General features: G+C 45.0%; 1 protein-coding gene across 1 annotated transcript; it reads right to left on the bottom strand.

The window, feature by feature from the left end:
- Positions 1–144: 144 nt before the first annotated feature.
- On the bottom strand, positions 145–17,057 carry LOC133244792 (uncharacterized). The gene is made up of 2 exons (XM_061412414.1): positions 1,539–17,057; positions 145–948 (listed from the first exon to the last, which is right to left on the bottom strand). The coding sequence occupies exon 1, from the start codon at positions 9,840–9,842 to the stop codon at positions 8,934–8,936; it is 909 nt and encodes a 302-aa protein (XP_061268398.1). The 5' UTR covers positions 9,843–17,057; the 3' UTR covers positions 145–948; positions 1,539–8,933.
- Positions 17,058–18,422: the final 1,365 nt, after the last annotated feature.

Raw genomic sequence — 18,422 nt, 5'->3', positions numbered from 1 at the left:
GCGAGGGCGGCGGGCGCGGGGCTGCCACGCGGCGCAACCGGGCGGCGGCGCGTGGACGCGGGCGCGCGGGCGGCTCACCACCGGACCGACGGACGGGGACCGACAGACGCCCAGGTGCGGCGGCGGCGGGCAGGCCGGAAGCGTGCGAAAGTGACTTCCCCGCGGTTTCTCCGAAGAGGATTCGTTTTTTTCTTTTCCTTTCTCTCTCTTTTTTTTTAAATTTTAAAGCGTTTTCGGGTTTTTTTTTCTTTTTTTTTTTTGTCTTCAGGCTACTAGGCCCGAAAGTGGTGGAGGCTGCGGCGACCCGGGGCGGAGAGAGGCGGCCAGGGGAGCCACCGCTCCATTTATACCCGCCCGCCCCGGGCGCTGCTGGTCGAAGGGCGCCTCGCGACCTGGGCGCAGTCGTGCCCGCCCACTCGGCCCGGGGGCCCGAGGCGGGGCGGCCACACGAGAGCGTCCCGGCGCGGCCGCTTGGCGCCACAGCGACCCCTGGCGCTCGGAGGACCGCTCCGCTGGGGCCTCTGCCGGACCCAAGCGCCGCTTTCCCTACGGAAGGCTGGAGTGTAAACCACCCGCTCGTCTGTGACTAGAACGTAAGGATAATGTCACCCGCTCGCGCGCATCATGTTTGTAATCAATGTCTTGCCGAAGTGTAAAATAAAGATGATATAAAGTAGATTATAGTTACATAATAGGTGCTCCATGTACATGATTGGGCCCAAATAAAGAAGCTTTTAGATTACTGGGACCTAAAGGTAATGGAGAAGGAAATGGCAAGCCACTCCAGTATCCTTGCCTGGAGAATCCCTTGGACGGAGGAGCCTGGTAGGCTACAGTCCACGTGGCGGCAAAGAGTCGGACACGACTGAGCGACTTTTACTTTAAAGGTAGAAGCATCGGGAACACGACAGCTACTCCTGCAGTAGTACCCATGGGTGATGAGATGCTCTGGAAAGATGAACAAATTTTGGAAAAGCTTCACTAAAACAAGATACAGTCATCCCTCTATTTACAAGGTTGTGGTCTTCCTGGAAATTTAGTTGATATTTAAGGACACAGAATCTGTTCTGTTCCCATGTAAAAGGGAGTCACAGTCTAAGATCTAATCGTTATAAAAAGATTTTTCCTCTGTATGAGGATCCAGCAGGTCCTTTGAAAGTCATGCAGTACATGGGACAAATCTACTCCATGTGGGACTGTCCCTGTGGACATGGTGTTGTAAGATATAATCCCTTCTTCCATAAATACCAGGAACCACCCTCACTGTCACTGTGATCATTGATTTGATTAAATGAATGAAGAGATAATAGTATTTATATATTTACTCAAAGAAATGGGCTCACTCTATGTCAACACCAGATAAAGGTGCTAGTGGATACCGTGGCGGACAAGGCAGATGAAGTCCCTCTCTCCCTCTTGACATTTATACTCTAGGTAGTGTATTAAATCAAGAAACATTTATGGAGCACTCCATCTTTAGATAGATCCCCTCCTGAGGGAAGCCTTCCTAGACCACCAAGTCGTTTAAAGTAGCTTACCAGCACTGTACATCTCAGCACACCATTCTGTCTTATCTTCAAGGCTCACTATCTGGAATCATGTCATTCACATATGTGTTTGCCTGTTTGGTTTGTTTCCCACTATAAGAATGCTTCATGAGAGCAGAAACATGGACCGGTACCTATATGGCACATACTAAATAATAAATATCTGTTAAACAAATGAATACCATAAGCAAAGCTTGCATAGTCCCTAACCTTGTGTAGCTATCTAGTGGGGAACTTACTACCTGTGTGACCTTGAACAAGCTAGTTTACATCTCTGACTCAGATTTCCAATCTGTAAGCAAATTAATTGGGCTTTCATGGTGCTTCAGACGGTAAAGAATCCACTTGCAATGCAGGAGACCTGCGTTCAATCCCTAGGTTGGGAAGATCCCCTGGGGAAGGGAATGGCAACCCATTCCAGTATTGATGCCTGGAGAATTCCATAGACAGAGGAGCCTGGTGGGCTATACTCCACAAGGTCGCAGAGTCAGATATGACTGAGCAATTCAGGGTGGGAACACAGCCCCATCCATCAGCAGAAAATTGGATTAAATATTTACTGAGCATGGCCTTGCCCACCAGAACAAGACCCAGTTTTCTGCACAGCCAGTTCCTCCCATCAGGAAGCTTGCACAAGCCTTTTATCCTCATCCATCAGAGGGCAGACAGAATAAAAACCACAAACACAAAAAACTAACCAAAATGATCACATAGGTCACAACTTTGTATAACTTAGTAAAACTATGAGCCATGCCATGTAGGGCCACCCAAGATGGACCGGTCATGGTGGAGAGTTCTGACAAAACATGGTCCCCTGCAGAAGGGAATGGCAAACCACTTCAGCATTCTTGCCTTGAGAACCCCATGAACAGTATGAAAAGGCAAAAAGATACGACACTGAAAGATGAACTCCCCAGGTCAGTAGATGTCCAATATGCTACTGGAGAAGAGCAGAGAAATAGCTCCAGAAGGAATGAAGAGGCTGAGCTAAAGTGGAAACGATCCCCAGTTGTGGATTTGTCTGGTGGTGAAAGTAAAGTCCAATGATACAGGAACATGGAATGTTAGGTCCATGAATCAAAGTAAATTGGAAGTGGTGAAAGGAGACAGCAAGAGTGAACATTGACATTTTAGGAATCAGTGAACTAAAATGGACAGATATGGACGAATTTAATTCAGATGACCATTATATCTACTACTGTGGGAAAGAATCTCTTAGAAGAAACAGAGTAGCGCTCACAGTCAACAGAAGAATCTGAAATGTAGTACTTGGGTGCAATCTCAAAAACGAAAAGGCAAACCATTCAACATCACAGCAATCCAAGGCTATGCTCCCACCACTAATGCCAAAGAAACTGAAGTTGAACAGTTCTATGAAGATCTATAAGACCTTCTAGAGCTAATACCAAAAAAAAAAAAAAAGTCCTTTTCATCATAGGGGACTGGAATGCAAAAGTAGGAAGTCAAGGGATACCTGAAATAACAGGCAAGTTTGGCCTTGGAGTACAAAATGGAGCAGGGCAAAGGCTAACAGAGTTTTGCCAAGAGAACACACTGGTCAAAGAAAACAGCCTCTTCTAACAACACAAGAGATGACGCTACACATGGACATCACCAAAATCAGAGTAATTATATTCTTTGCAGCTGAAGAAGGAGATATAGAGCTATACAGTCAGCAAAAACAAGATTGGGAGCTGATTGTGGCTCAGATCATGAACTCCTTCTTGCAAAATTCAGACTTAAATTGAAGAAAGTAGGGAAAACCACTATGCTATTCAGGCATGACCTAAATCAAATCTCTTATGATAATACAGTGGAAGTGACAAATAGATTCAAGGGATTAGATCTGATAGAGTGCCTGAAGAACTATGGATGAAGGTTCATAACATGGTACAGGAGGCAGTGATCAAAATCATCCCCAAGAAAAAGAAATGCAAAAAGGCAAAATGGTTGTCTGAGGAGGCCTTACAAATAGCTGAGAAAAGAAAAGAGGTGAAAGGCAAAGGAGAAAAGGAAAGATATACCCACCTGAATACAGAGTTCCAAAAAATAGCAAAGATACATAAAGCCTCCCTAAGTGAACAACGAAGAAAAATAGAGGAAAACAACAGAATGGGAAAGACTGGAGAGCTCTTCAGGAAAATTAGAGATACCAAGGGAACATTTCATGCAGAGATGGGCTCGATAAAGGACAGAAACAGCAAGGACCTAACAGAAGAAAAAGATATTAAGAAGAGGTGGCAAGAATACACAGAAGAACTGTACAAAAAAATGTCTTAATGATAACCATGATGGTGTGATCACTCACCTAGAGCCAGACATCCTAGAGTGTGAAGTCCAGTGGGCCTTAGGAACAAAGCTAGTGGAGGTGATGGAATTGCAGCTGAACTATTTCAAATCCTAAAAGATGATGTGGTTAAAGTGCTGCACTCAATATGTCAGCAAATTTGGAAAACTCAACAGTAGACACAGGACTGGAAAAGGTCAGTTTTCATTCCAATCCCAAAGAAGAGCAATGTCAAAAAATGTTCAAATTACCACACAGTTGCACTCATTTCATGTGCTAGCAAAGTAATTGTTCAAAATCCTTCAAGATATGCTTTAACAGTGTGTGAACCGAGAACTTCCAGATGTACAAGCTGGATTTAGAAAAGACAGAGGACCCAGAGATCAAATTTCCAACATCCACTGGATCATAGAAAAAGCAGGGGAATTCCAGAAAAACATCTGCTCCTGCTTTGTTGACTATGAGAAAGCCTTTGACTGTGTGGATCACAACAAACTGTGGAAAATTCTTAGATCTGGGAATACCGGACCACCTCACCTGTCTCCTGAGAAAACCTGCATGCAAGTCGAGAAGCAACAGTTAGAATCAGACATGGAACGCTGGACTGGTTCAAAATTGGGAAAGGAATACGTCAAGGCTGTATATTGTTACCCTGCTTATTTAACTTACATACATAGTACATCATGAGAAATGCCAGGCTGGATGAAGTTCAAGCTGGAATCAAGATTGCTGGAAGAAATATCAATAACCTCAGATATGCAGATGACACCACCCTAATGGCAGAAAGCGAAGAACTAAAGAGCCTCTTGATGAAGGTGAAAGAGGAGAATGAAAAGGCTCAACATTCAAGAAACTAAGATCATGGCATCGGTCCCATCACTTCATGGCAAATAGATGGGGAAACAATGGAAACAGTGACAGACTTTATTTTCTCATGCTACAGAATCACTGTGGGTGGTGACTACAGCCATGAAATTAAAAGACACTTGCTCCTTGAAAGAGAAGTGATGACCAACCTAGACAGCATATTAAAAAGCAGAGACATCACTTTGCTGACAAAGGTCTGTCTATGCTTTGTCTGTAGTCAAAGCTATGGTTTTTCCAGTAGTCCTGTATGGATGTGAGAGTTGGACCATGAAGAAGGCTGAACACCAAGGAATTGATGCTTTTGAACTGTGTTGCTGGAGAAGACTCTTGAGAGTCTCTTGGACCTCAAGGAGATCAAACCAGTCAATCCTAAAGGAAATCAGTTCTGAATGTTCTTTGGAAGGACTGATGCTGAAGCTGAAGCTCCAATACTTTGGCAGCCTGATATGAAAAGACCCTGATGCTGAGAAAGATTTCAGGCAGGAGGAGAAGGGGATAAGAGAGGATGAGATGGTTGGATGGCATCACTGACTCAATAGACATGAGTTTGAGCAAGCTCCGGGAGAGAGTGAAGAATAAGAAGACCTGGCGTGCTGCAGTCCATAGGGTCGCAAAGAGCTGGACACAACTTAGTGACTGAACAGCAAAGTACACTAATAAAGGTGCTTACTTAGTAAGGTTTTCATGACAATACACATAAATACACATGAATCGCTGGTGTAAATGATAATTATTATTATCAAGCTACATTTGTACTGAGAAGAGAGGAGAGTTACCTAAGTGAAGACAGGAAGAACAGCTTGTGCAAAGGCCCTGAGAAAGAATGGACTGGAGTGGAGTCTGAAGGACAGACTGGTGCTGTGAGAGGTGGACAAGACAGCCTGCTCTAGGAGATTTGAACCGTTTTGGACTTTATCCTGAGATCAAAGGGCAGAGCTAAAGGATTTTAAGAGAGAGCTGCCTTGGTTCAAATTACATTTCTTAAAAAACCTTTTGGGAACTTCCCTGGTGGTCCCATGGTTAAGAATCCACCTTGCAATGCAGGGGACACAAGTTGGATCCCTGATGTGGGAGCTAAGATCCCACATGCCATGGAGCAACTAAGCCCGCCTGCCGTAATCACAGAGTCTGTGCCGCTAAGCAATATCTTGCATGGCACAATGAAGATCCCAAGTCTGCAGCTAAGATGAGATGCAGCCAAATAAATTAACTAATTAAAAAAAAACCCTTTTGGGCTACAGAATATAAAAGGATTAGAGGGTGATTGCAAGGAAGAGACTTGGGAGGTGAGGGCCACTAAGGTGGTGGCCGTGGCAATGGAGAAAGTGACTTGATTAAAAAAAAATTTAGTCAGTCTAATCTGTGACTAGTCAGATGTGATAACTGAGAGAATAAGCGTCAAAGAAAATAAAAAAAGAATTCTGGGAAAATGGGGAAAAAAAATTTAGATTCCTCACATGTCAATACAAGGATATCACTTAATAATAAGTCTTAGAGGGACGCAAAGCCACCAGAGGAGACTTTTGGATTCCAGGCCTGCAAAATCCAAACAGGACTGGGTCAGGGTCTAGTCAGATGGGTAGAGGCTGCACAAATGACCAGACTGGTGATCAGGAAGGAGGCCTGAGCACATCAGTGCAAATCTACCTTTGCTGGGATGGGAAGGGGTGCGATGTTTTTTTCACTGGGGCAGAACTTACTCTCAGCGGGTCTATACTTGATAGATGGTATGATGTGTCAAGAGAAAGAATGAGTCCAGGGTGGGAGGAGGAAGGGAAAAAAAAACTTGATGGTGACGACATGGCTGCAGGGGAGGTCTCTGCAACTGAGGATTCTGTAGTACAGCAGAATGTCAGAGCTTTGCTTTCTGGAGTCATTCATTTGTCATTTAATTAAGGTCATGTGGCATTTCTAAGAGTCAGGCTTGCTCTGTTCCTGGTGCTGGGGACAACCTGTGAGCTAAACATTCACAGAATGTCCTGCCCATACGAAGGAGAGAGATAAAAAAGCAACCAAATATGTGTGTGTATGGAACTTGTGAAAAGTGCTTTGAATCTAGAAACTTTTTGAGGGTAAGAGCAGGGGAAACCCAGCCCCATCCTCCCAGCAGGAGATCATTCCACCTACAAAAGCTCCATTTCCTATAAGCAACAAAGGCTCTGCCTCTCAGGAAGGAAGACCCTTCCTCATCCACAGACAGGGTCTCTGAGATCATGGAGGTTAGGTTCAGGCAAAAGACGAAACGCACAACTTCGGACCATCGTCCCATCTGCGGGCCTCCTCCATCGTGTGATGGGCTCAGCCGGCCCTTTAAGGAAGAGGGACGTAGAATCTGCCAATAAAGGGAGGATGTTCTTTCCTTTCTGTCTTTCCAGGGAAAACTTCCTGGAGCTGAACCTTTAACAGAAGGTGGTGTTTTGTAAGGTAGAAATGGAATGGAGGCCAGGAAATCATTCGACAGACAAAAGTCCAGTGATGCATAAAACATCTACTTGTTTAGTAATGAAGTTTGGGCCTCAGTTTCCTCACTGATAGAATAGAAATGTATGAGATAATATAGATAAACTTTGTACACAGTACCAGGCATACAAAGAGCATTTGGTAGACAGTGGATAATACAATACTGTATTATTACAACATGACATTTTCAAGGTTGCTATGAGTGGCCCAGTGAGGCTAGAACTTGGAGTGTGTGTCTGTGTGTGTGTGTGTGTGTGTGTGGTAGGGAAGGGAACTGCAAAATAAAGTTGAAATCTTTCAGAGGTTTTGAATACCATTCTGGAGTGTAGCATTTCCCAGGAGTAATTGATCCAATGAAGACTATTATTTGGAAATAATGACATTAATAGCTAATGCCACGTGGTATTTTCTACACCCTAGGCACTACTCTACACTCTGTAGAGTAGCTGGCCAAGATCAAAACACTGACAAGCGTGGGTTGAGGCCTAAGTTTTTTCTTGCTCTAAATCTCGTGCAATCTAGCATAGCACAGGCAGATCTCATTTTACTGCACTTTGCTTTCGCAGACACTGTGTTTTTTACAAACTGAAGATTCGAGGCACTCCTACATCAAGCGAGCCTATCAGTGCCATCTTTCCAATGGCCTTTGCTCACTTCGTCTCTCTTTCACATGTTGGCCATTCTCACAATATTTCGCATTTTTTCATCAGTATTGTATTTGTTAAGGTGGTCTGTGAACAGTGATCTTTGATATCATTATGGCCAAAAGATTATATGATGTGCTGATGGTTAGCAATTTTTTAGCAATAAAGTACTTTTTTTCTTAGCAATAATGTACTTTTTGATTAAAGGTAGGTATATTGTTCTTTTCTTTCTTTTTTTGAATTTTTGGCCACGCTGTGGGGCTTGGTGGATCTCAGTTCCCCAGCCAGGAATCGAACCTGGGCCACGGCAGTGAACACCTGGCATCCTAACCACTAGGCCATCAGGGAACGCCTGGCACTGTTCTTTTAGACATAATGCTATTGCACATCTGACTACAGTATAGTGTAAAAATAAATATTTTGTATGTACTGAGAAACCAAAAAAATTCACGTGACTGGCTTTATCGTGAGACTTGCTTTATTGCAGTGGTCTGGAACAGAACCCACCGTTATCTCCAAAATCTGCCTATACTAATCCCGGTAACTAACGTGTATTGAGGCTTACACACATTATTTCACTTAATGTTCACAACAGTCATAGAAAGTCAGCGCTATCATCCATCAATATGCAGATGAGGGAACTGAGGCATGGGAGAATGAGTGACTTGTCCGTGGCCTGATCACTGGTAGCTGGTGGGACACTGGGAGCCATGGAAATGTGCCAACCGAATTCCTTCTGGAGAGCCTGCTGTGGGGTGCACTTGATTGACAGCTGCTGTCCCTTTGGCTCCACCATGGTGTTCACGAGGGGCCACAGCCAATGACAAACGTGGTGGAGGTATGAGTGCTGGCCTATTGCTGCCTGGTATGAGACTCTTCTACTGGGTGTCCTTGGCTTGAGGACTCACCATCTATCTAGCCAAGATTCTCTCAAAGCTGTAGTGTGAAGCTCTTCCTACCCAGTCCTTCCTTCCTGCTCTCCCAGCAGGTATCAGATCTGCAACCTGGTGTGAAGGCTCTCCACACCCATCTCCTTTATCCTTCATTGACATTTTCCTGATAAATCTCTTGCATACTTAACCCCATCTTAGTGTCTGCTTCTTGAAGGACTAACAGACAGAACACATGTTATAGATTCTCAACAATCCTGTCTCTTGTGGATGACCCCTGAGGTTGACAAAGCAGTTCACACACACTGATTATTTTGTGTTGACAAGAAACGTGTCCAGCAATGGGTTTCTCTGGTGGCTCAGTGGTAAAGAATCCACCTGCAATGCCAGAGACATGAGTTTGATCCCTGGATAGGGAAGATTCCCCAGAGGAGGGCATGGTAACCCACTCCAGTATTCTCGCCTGGAGAATCCCATGGACAGAGGAGCCTGGTGGGCTACAGTCCATAGCGCTGCAAGGAGTCAGACATGACTGAGCGACCAAGGACACATCTACATGCTGACTCCTCATTTGATATCTCTGATTTTGGAAAGAACTCACCCACCCACCACTCACCCACAAAAAGAGGTGATCTTGGTGGCTAACGGGATTAAAGGCATGTGGATGCCTTGTATGAGAAAGAACCCAATTTCCCTGCCCAATGGGTAGAAATCCTCTGTATCTCTCAATAACACCTGAGAGCTTCCTAGCAATGTAGCACCTCAAGCCCCACTCCCTGCCTACTGAACTGCTGCTGCTGCTAAGTCTATTCAGTCGTGTCCGACTCTGTGCGACCCAAGAGACAGCAGCCCACCAGGCTCCCCGGTCCCTGGGATTCTCCAGGCAAGAACACTGGAGTGGGTTGCCATTTCCTTCTCCAATGCATGAAAGTGAAAAGTGAAAGTGAAGTTGCTCAGTCGTGTCCGACTCTTCGAGACCCCATGGACTGCAGCCTACCAGGCTCTTCCGCCCATGGGATTTTCCAGGCAAGAGTACTAGAATCTGCATTTTATCAAGATCGCCATTAAAATTTGAGAAGCTATATACTGTTGTGCCTACCCACCACCACTCTGCTCTGCCCAGGGCCCAGGCCCTTGGAATATCCATACAATTCAATATTATTCAGATAATAATAAAAAAATAGTAATAATGTACTGTTACATGCTACAACATGAAAGAACCTTGAAAACATCATGCTAAGTGAAAGAACCAGTCACAAAAGACACCATATTGTAGGATTTCATTTACATGAAATATCCAGAAGAAGCAAATCCGTAGAGACAGAAAGTGCATTGGTGGTACCTAGGGCTAGGAGATGGAGGTGGGTGGGAGGAAATGGGGGATGACTGCTAAGGGATAAGGGGTTTCATTTTGGGGTGATGAAAAATATTCTAGACTTGATTGTGATGATGGTTGCACAACTCTATACTCAAAACAATTAAATTGCACACTTTAAACGGGTGAATTGCATGAGTTGTGAATTGTAGCTCAGTGAAGCTGGGATATATGTAAGAGGGTCTGGCCTCAAAGAATTGTTATGAGAACTCAATAGCACACTCATGTGTGTAGAGCTTTGGTTCTGCAAGAGTAGCTACTGTGGAGGAGACACAGACCCTGTCGCTGAGTGGCTCATAGTCTAGTGAAAGAAATGATAAAGTCATAAGAAATAAAAAAATCCAGAAATGAATGGACAATGATCTCTAAATTAGGCACACGTACCATGTTGGGCAGATCATAAGACAGAAGTAACTTGCCTATTCATCCTTCCAGCCATCCATCCATGCATCCATCCACCCAGTAATTGCTTGATACCTATTATAAGCTGGATATGGGGAGCAGAGATGAATAGTATAAGTAGGCACACAAACATATACATTTCGTCACAGTACGGTAAATGCCTTGGAGAAGACACAGTGTAAGTCCAAGATGGGTGTAACTGACTAACTAAAAAGAGAAAAGTTCTCTCCAAAAGGGGACAGCTGGGCCCTTCTCTTTGTTTCTGCTATACCTACTTATCATTTCAAACTAAAGAGCAATGCTTGCTTATTGAAATAAGACAAATTGTAAGGAACAGAATAAAGATGAAGGCAAATTTCCCTCTCCCCAGTGGAATCATGGTTTTGTGAATTCCTTCTATACTTTCTCTCTGTGGTCACACAAATGTGTATCTACTTAGCACTGTGTCATGTGTGACCTGTCATACACAGATCAACCCAGGTAGATCTAACTTACTCCTTGTCAATAAGAGTGAACCATAATTCCTCAAACATTCTCTACCCACAAACACACAGTGTTTCCAGGTTGGCTGCTGCTGCTAAGTCACTTCAGTCGTGTCCGATTCTGCGAGACCCCATAGAAGGCAGCCCACCAGTCTCCTCCGTCCCTGGGATTCTCCAGGCAAGAACACTGGAGTGGGTTGCCATTTCCTTCTCCAATGCATGAAAGTGAAAACTGAAAGTGAAGTTGCTCAGTCGTGTCTGACTCCTAGCGACCCCAAAGACAGCAGCCCACCAGGCTCCTCCGTCCATGGGATTTTCCAGGCAAGAGTACTGGAGTGGGGTGCCATTGCCTTCTCCGTTCCAGGTTGGAGCCATGATAAAATATTGCATAAACAACTTGACCTTAATTAGCAGGGCTTTTAATTTGACTGAACAGAGTCTCAAAAGGATTACAAGGGTCAACGAGTACATGTATTTTAAGTTTTAAGAGGCACTACCAGGGTTTTCTAAAAGCTTTCTTTAATTCAGTCTCCCAAGAGAAATGTATGAAAAGGCCCAGTTCTCTGCATCTGTGCCAGTTCTGAATGTTATCAATTTAAAACATTTTCCTCAAGCTGATAGGCAAAATGGTATCTCTTTGTTGTGCTGTTGATGCTACTAGGGTTACTGCCTTTTCATATGGTTATTGACATTTCCATGTCTTTATTTGGGAGGTGACTGAGCCTGACTTTGAACTAAGTAAATGGCATTTAGAAAGCAAATGGGATCCTTAGCAGAAGACATTCCATGCAGAGGGTCTATGCAAAGAGCTGCGGAGGAAATCTGTTGAGAGAATTATGAGTGGTTTAATGTCGAAAACTTTTCAGGATGATGAGAATGGCAGGAAATAAAACGATGAAATGGCAGGGTATATGTGGGGCTTCCCTGGGGGTCCAGTGGTCAACACTCTGAGTTTCCACTGCAAGGGATGTGGGTTCGATCCCTGGTCAGGGAATTAAAATCCCACAAGGTGAAAGGTATGGAGAAAAAAGAAAAAAAAACAATTGAGAGGAAATGAAAATGGACATACCTTAAAAAAACTGGGTAGGGCTTCCCAGTGTCGCAGTGTCGATAGGTGTCGCAGTGGGAAAGAATCTGCCTGCCAAACAAGAGACTCTAGGTCCATCCCTGGGTTGGGAAGATTCTCCATTCACCAGAGTAGGAAACGGCAATCCACTCCAGTATTCTTGCCTGGGAAATCCCACGCACAGAGGAATCTGGCAGGCTACAGTTCATGGGATTGCAAAGAATTGGACATGACTTATCGGCAAGATAACAGCAACAATAACAGATCAGTCTGGGCTTCCCTCGTGGCTCAGTGGTGAAGAATCCACCTGCCAATGAAGGAGACACAGGTTCGATCTCTAGTCCAGGAGGATCCCACATGCCGCGCAAAAATGAAGACCCAGCACAGCCATGAATAAAACAGACAAACAAACAAAAGCTGGATATATGGACAGAGGACAAGATCTATTTTTTTGACTGTGTTGGTTGCAGTTGCAGTACATAGGATCTTCATGGGTCATGAGGGATCTTTCGAACTCTCTCTGGCTGTAGTGCCCTGGCTTAATAGTTTCAGTGTGTGGGTTTAGTTGCTCCACAGCGTGCAGGATCTTGGTTCCCTGACCAGGGATTGAACCCTTATTTCTTGCATTGCAAGGTGGATTCTTAACCACTGGACCATCAGGGAAGTCCAAGAAAGGGCCAGATCTTAAAGTGACTTCATGCCATACCCAGCATCAAGGTCTTTTCCAATGAGTCAGCTCTTTGCTTCAGGTGGCCAAAATATTAGAGCTTCAGTTTCAGCATCAGTCCTTCCAATGAATATTCAGGGTTGATTTCCTTTAAGATTGACTGGTTTGATCTCCTTGCTATCAAGGGATTCTCAAGAGTTTTCTCCAGCACCACAATTCGAAAGCAACCATTCTTTTGCACTCAGCCTTCTTCATGGTTCAACTCTCACATTCATACATGACTACTGGAAAAACCATAGCTTTGACTATACGGACCTTTGTCGGCAAAGTGATATCTCTGCTTTTTAATACACCGTCTAGGTTTGTCATAGCTTTTCTTCCAAGGAGGAAGCGTCTTTTAATTTCACCTTCCATTATAGTTCCAACTTTTTGATATCTTCAGCTCAGAACTCTCTCCCTTCCCTTCTTCCTGCAGCTATACTGGAAAGGCCTCCTCCCCCACTGCCCAGGTATGCCAGGTTGTCAGTCTTGCTCACCACCTGATTTCCGGTTTTTAGCAGAAGGTGTTATGGAGCATCCTCCTTCTCTGTGTGCAGTGCTCAGTTGTTCCAATCATGTCCGACTCGTGTGACTCTCGGGTGACTCCGTGGACTATGGCCTGCCAGGCTCCTCTGTCCATGGAATTTTTCAGGTAAGAATGCTGGAGCGGGTTGTCATTTTCTACTCCAGGGGATCTTCCTGAGTCAGGGATCGAACCCCAGTCTCCTGCATCTCCTGTGTTGCAGGCAGATGCTTTACCTGCTGAGCCATCGGAGAAGCTCCTCCCTTCCCAATCCAATAGTTAACGAACTGGAGGCATGGACAGCAGTTTTGTTTTAAAGGAGACTTGAGGAGCCATGGTTTTTCAGCAGCAATGAGGACAGGTCACTTCTAGAAGGAGTGGGAGGATGAGCAGACAGCCCCTCAGGGAGGCAATGGCAGAGAGAGTCAAGTCTTCCAGAAGGTAGAAGGCTTTTGAGTGAGGCCGTCAGGAGATGGAGGGTAGGGCATGAGGATGAATGAAGCAATGTGGTCCAGTGGTTAAGGGCAGGGCCTGAGTCATCAAGATATTGTTGTTATTCAGTTGCTATGTTGTGTCCAGCTCTTTGTGACCCCATGGATTGCAACACGCCAGGCTCCTCTGTCCTCCACTATCTCCTGGAGTTTGCTCAAACTCATGTCCATTGAGTTGGTGATGCCATCCAACCATCTCATCCTCTGTCTCCCTCTTCTCCTTTTGCCATCAAGATATAGGTAATAGAAACCATGGAACCTTAGTTCCTGAACATGCAGAGTGATCAGTCTCTTGTTTTTGAACTGGAGACCATAGGGCCTGATTAGACGTGACCCCAGAGTCCTAACTGTGATCAGCCTGAACCAGTCCAGGAAGCTGGGCTCTCGTGAACAAGTAGTCCAGAATTCTGGGGCTGATATGAAATGGTAGGATCACAGAAGAGCCTACTTATCTGGGAAAACCTTGAATCAGCACAGGGAGATAAAAGAAAAGAGATTTTTGGTTTGGGTGGAGGGAGAGGCTCATGTGGGCGCTGGTGGGCAGGGCCAGCTCCCTCTCCCCTCAGGTCCCCATGGCTCTTCCCTGGAGGCCTGCCTCCTCCTCTGTCTCCTTCAGGAGGCCCTGCCATACACCCTGCACTTGGCAGCCAGAATCTGTTTAAAAATATGTAAATGAGACCATGCTATTGGCCTCGCCCAGTCAAAATACTGTTAAAGTTTTCCCATGTCTCTTAAGATAGAGCTGTTGATAAAATGGTATTTTCCAAACTCAGATGGGAAAGGGGGTGATTTTAGGTGGGACAGGGAGGAACATTTTTAAAAATTTTCTACTGTGTATTAGGAAAAATACGTGGTATGCCAATCCTTTGACGTCATGAATATTTTTGCCTAGGGTAAGGATACAAAGGGAGCCGACGAAAGAAAAAATGTAAGGCAGAGAGTACAGGTGGAGGCCCATGAAGGCCCTTCTCCAGTCTCATCTGGCCTCTTGTCCCTCCCTCCCTGGCTCTAGCTGGGCTGGCCTGCAGGTCCTTGAAGACGTCACCCACTTATCTACTAGGCCTGTGCCTCACCCCCACACCACTGCCCCCACCCCTCTTTGGCTAAGATAACATCCACTATCAAGGGCAGGAGAAGGGAGCGACAGAGGATGAGATGTTGGATGGCATCACCAGCTCGATGGACATGAGTTTGAGCAAACTGTGGGAGTTGGTGATGGACAGGGAAGTCTGGTGTGCTGTAGTCCATGGGGCTGCAAAGAGTCAGACACAGCTGAACAAGTGAACAACACCAGCAACATCCCTTAGACCTCCACTCTAGTGCCATTCTTTTGTGGGGGGCATCTTGTGGTCAGGGGCTCGCAGTGATTATTTCTCAGGGCCCCCTGTTTGGCCTTCATAGCATTTCCCATTTTGCGTCTGGGATTAAATCCGAGGCTTCTGCTAGAAGGTAGGCTTCTTGAAGCTGAATGTGCCTTGCTCACCACTGTAAGCCCAGCAGCTAACATAGCACCAGGCTCGTACTAAGCACTCATCTGAATTAAAGATGCAGGAGAGCATGAATGAATCCGGTGATAGAGGCTCTTGTATGCTGATATTGCCCAGCTGGGGCTGCCTTTGTGGAGTTAGGAATTGCTCCTCACCAGTTCACCAGTCTTTTAACAAAGTACCCCACATTCCCACTGTGCACTGGGCATCATAATTAGCTGGTGCCGAGTTGAAAGTGAAAGTGTGAGTTGCTCAGTCTCGTCCAACTCTTTGTGACTCCATGGACTGTAGCCCACCAGGCTTGTATGTCCATGGGATTCTCCTGGCAAGAACACTGGAGTGGGTAGCCATTCCCTTCTCCAGGGGATCTTCCCAACCCAGGGATCAAACCCAGGTCTCTTGCATGGCAGACAGATTCTTTACCACCTGAGCCACCAGGGAAGCCATAGGGAAGTCCCAAGTGGGAGCCTGAGGAATTTGGGGGACAAGGGAGTGGGATTCCAGTATGGAGATTCCTTCCAGAAGTGTGGCTAAGAAGGAAGGAAGAGGGGGCATCTCAAACTCTCTCTCCAGGGGTCTTAGAGACCAGATCTGAGCTCTTTCCCTGGAGGGCCCAGGAGAGACCTGCAGGAGGGGTGAGGGGCTTCTGCCCCAGGCTTCTGTGGGCCTCCAGTCACTTCTTCCTGACCCTAGGCTGGGCCTCCTCCTGGCCTCTCTCCACCCCTCAGTGTTTGCTTTTCCTGGCCTCCCCCACAGCCCCCTGATGCCAGAAGTTCTTTTTCTTTGAAACATTTAAGAATATTTCAGAAAAGCCCAGAGAATAAAGTACTGAAAACCCCTGTGCTCATAACCAACTATTAACATTTTTGCTTCAGATAGATTTTTTTGTATAAAATAAGTAGAACATCACAGATAAAGCTGAAGGTCACTCTGTTCCCCTCTCTGGTGCAATTTGCCTTCCTCCCTTTCATTCCCAGGCACAGTTGTTATTATTAATCTAATGTGTATCCTCCTAAGCTGTTTCAATGCACAAAACAGAATGTTGATAGCAGGACTATTCACAACAGCCCCAAAGTGGAAAACAACCCAAATGTGTATCAACTGATGAACAAATAAATTAGTGTGGTATGTCCATATGATGGAATATTATTAAACAATAAGAAAAAAAGCACTGCTACCATGCTAACACGGACCAGCCTTGAAAACATCATCAGTGAAAGAGGCCAGACAGAAAGGGCCACATATTATACGACTTCTTATCTACAGGTAAGTCCACAGATGCAGAAAACAGATGAACTGTGGATCAAACCAGTCCATCCTAAAGGAAATAAGCCCTGAATATTCACTGGAAAGACTGATGCTGAAGCTGAAGCTCTAGTACTTTGGCCACCTGATGTGAAGAACTGACTCACTGCACAAGACTCTGATGCAGGGAAAGATTGAGGGCAGGAGGAGAAGGGGACGACAGAGGATGAGATGGTTGGATGGCATCACTGACTCAATGAACATGAGTTTGAGCAAGCTGTGGGAGTTGGTGATGGACAGGGAAGCCTGATGTGCTGCAGTCCATGGGGTCGCAAAGAGTCAGACATGACTGAGCGACAGAACTGAACTGAACTGATCTGTGGCCAGAGACCAGGTGGGGAGGAAGGAGGAGGGACAAGTAACTTTTCAACTCGTATGGAGTTTCTTTTTAGGGTTATAAAAATGTTCTGGAAGTAGATGGTGATGCTGTTACTGCTGCTGCTGCTGCTGCTGCTGCTAAGTCACTTCAGTCGTGTCCAACTCTGTGCGACTCCATAGACGGCAGCCCAGTAGGCTCCCCCGTCCCTGGTACTCTTGCCTGGAAAATCCCATGGACAGAGGAGCCTGGTAGGCTGCAGTCCATGGGGTTGCGAAGAGTTGGACATGACTGAGATGGTGATGATGGTTGCATAACTCTGTAAATAGAATAAAAATCACTGAATGTTCACTTTAAAATGGTTAATATGGTAAATTTTGTTGTGTGACTTTTATCTCAGTAAAAAAAAAAAAGAAACGTGATTTTAAAATATTTTCCTAAGTGATTTCACACTGCAGGTATATTTCTGCACCTTGTTTACTTGCTCAGCATGATATTGATACGTATAGCTCTGGTTCATTTATTTTTAGCTCCTCGGTTATCTTTTATTGGAGGAACATACTATAATTTATTTTTCTACTGGTGGGCATTATTGGTGATAAAATGTTTCTCTTTTTTCTCACTCAAGCAGTGCTCCCAGGAACAGCCTTGACAGTTTCCTGGGGCCCATTTGGGGAGAATTTCTCTAAGGCATACCTTTGCTGGGTTGTAGGAAATATAACTTTTCACAATATAGTCAGTGGTATCAGTTACATTCCCACTGGCAGCTTGTGAGTATTCCAAGCCCTGGTTATTTTCCACCTTTGACTTTTACCTATCTGATGGTTGTGCCATTTTAATTTGCGTTGCTGTTGCTGCTGCTGCTGCTAAGTCTCTTCCGTCGTGTCCGACTCTATGCGACCCCATAGACGGCCGCCCACCAGGCTCCTCTGTCCATGGGATTTTCCAGGCAAGAGTACTGGAGTGGGGTGCCAGTTAGTATTTCCTTTATTTCTAGCTATTTTTTCTTTTGTTTCCCCCCTTCTCTCTTTATTCCTTCTTTCCTTTCCTTTTTGGTATTTTCTTGACTATTCTTGAATCTTTATCCTCCATATGGATTTGGAATCACTTTGTCTAGATCCATGAAAAACCTTGTTAGATTTTTGACTGGAACAGATGTGAGATCATAGATTTACTTGCAAGTTACCTGGCATCTTTATTCTATGAGCAAATCCCATGCATGAACAAATAATATATTTCCATTTATATAGATCTTCCTTTACTTTAAAAAATATTATTTATTGGGCTGCACCAGGGCTTAGTGTGGCATGTGGGATCTTCGATCTTCACTGTGGCATGCAGGACCTTCTTTTTTTTTCAGTTGCAGAACATGGGACCTATTTCCCTCCCCAGAGATGGAACCCTGGGCCTCCTGCATTGGGAGTCTTAGCCACTGGACTACCAGGGAAGTTCCTCCCTTTATGTTTTAAAATAGACTTTATTTTTTAAAAAGTAACTTAGGTTCACTGCAAAATTGAATGGAAAGTACAGAGAGTTCGCAAACATTCTTTGCCTCCCTGCATGCACAGCTTCCT

This window comes from Bos javanicus, chromosome 3 (assembly GCF_032452875.1).
Source record: "Bos javanicus breed banteng chromosome 3, ARS-OSU_banteng_1.0, whole genome shotgun sequence".
Classification (NCBI taxonomy): domain Eukaryota; kingdom Metazoa; phylum Chordata; class Mammalia; order Artiodactyla; family Bovidae; genus Bos; species Bos javanicus.
Note: the sequence above shows the minus strand (reverse complement) of the source record. Positions and strands in the feature narration are given on the sequence as shown.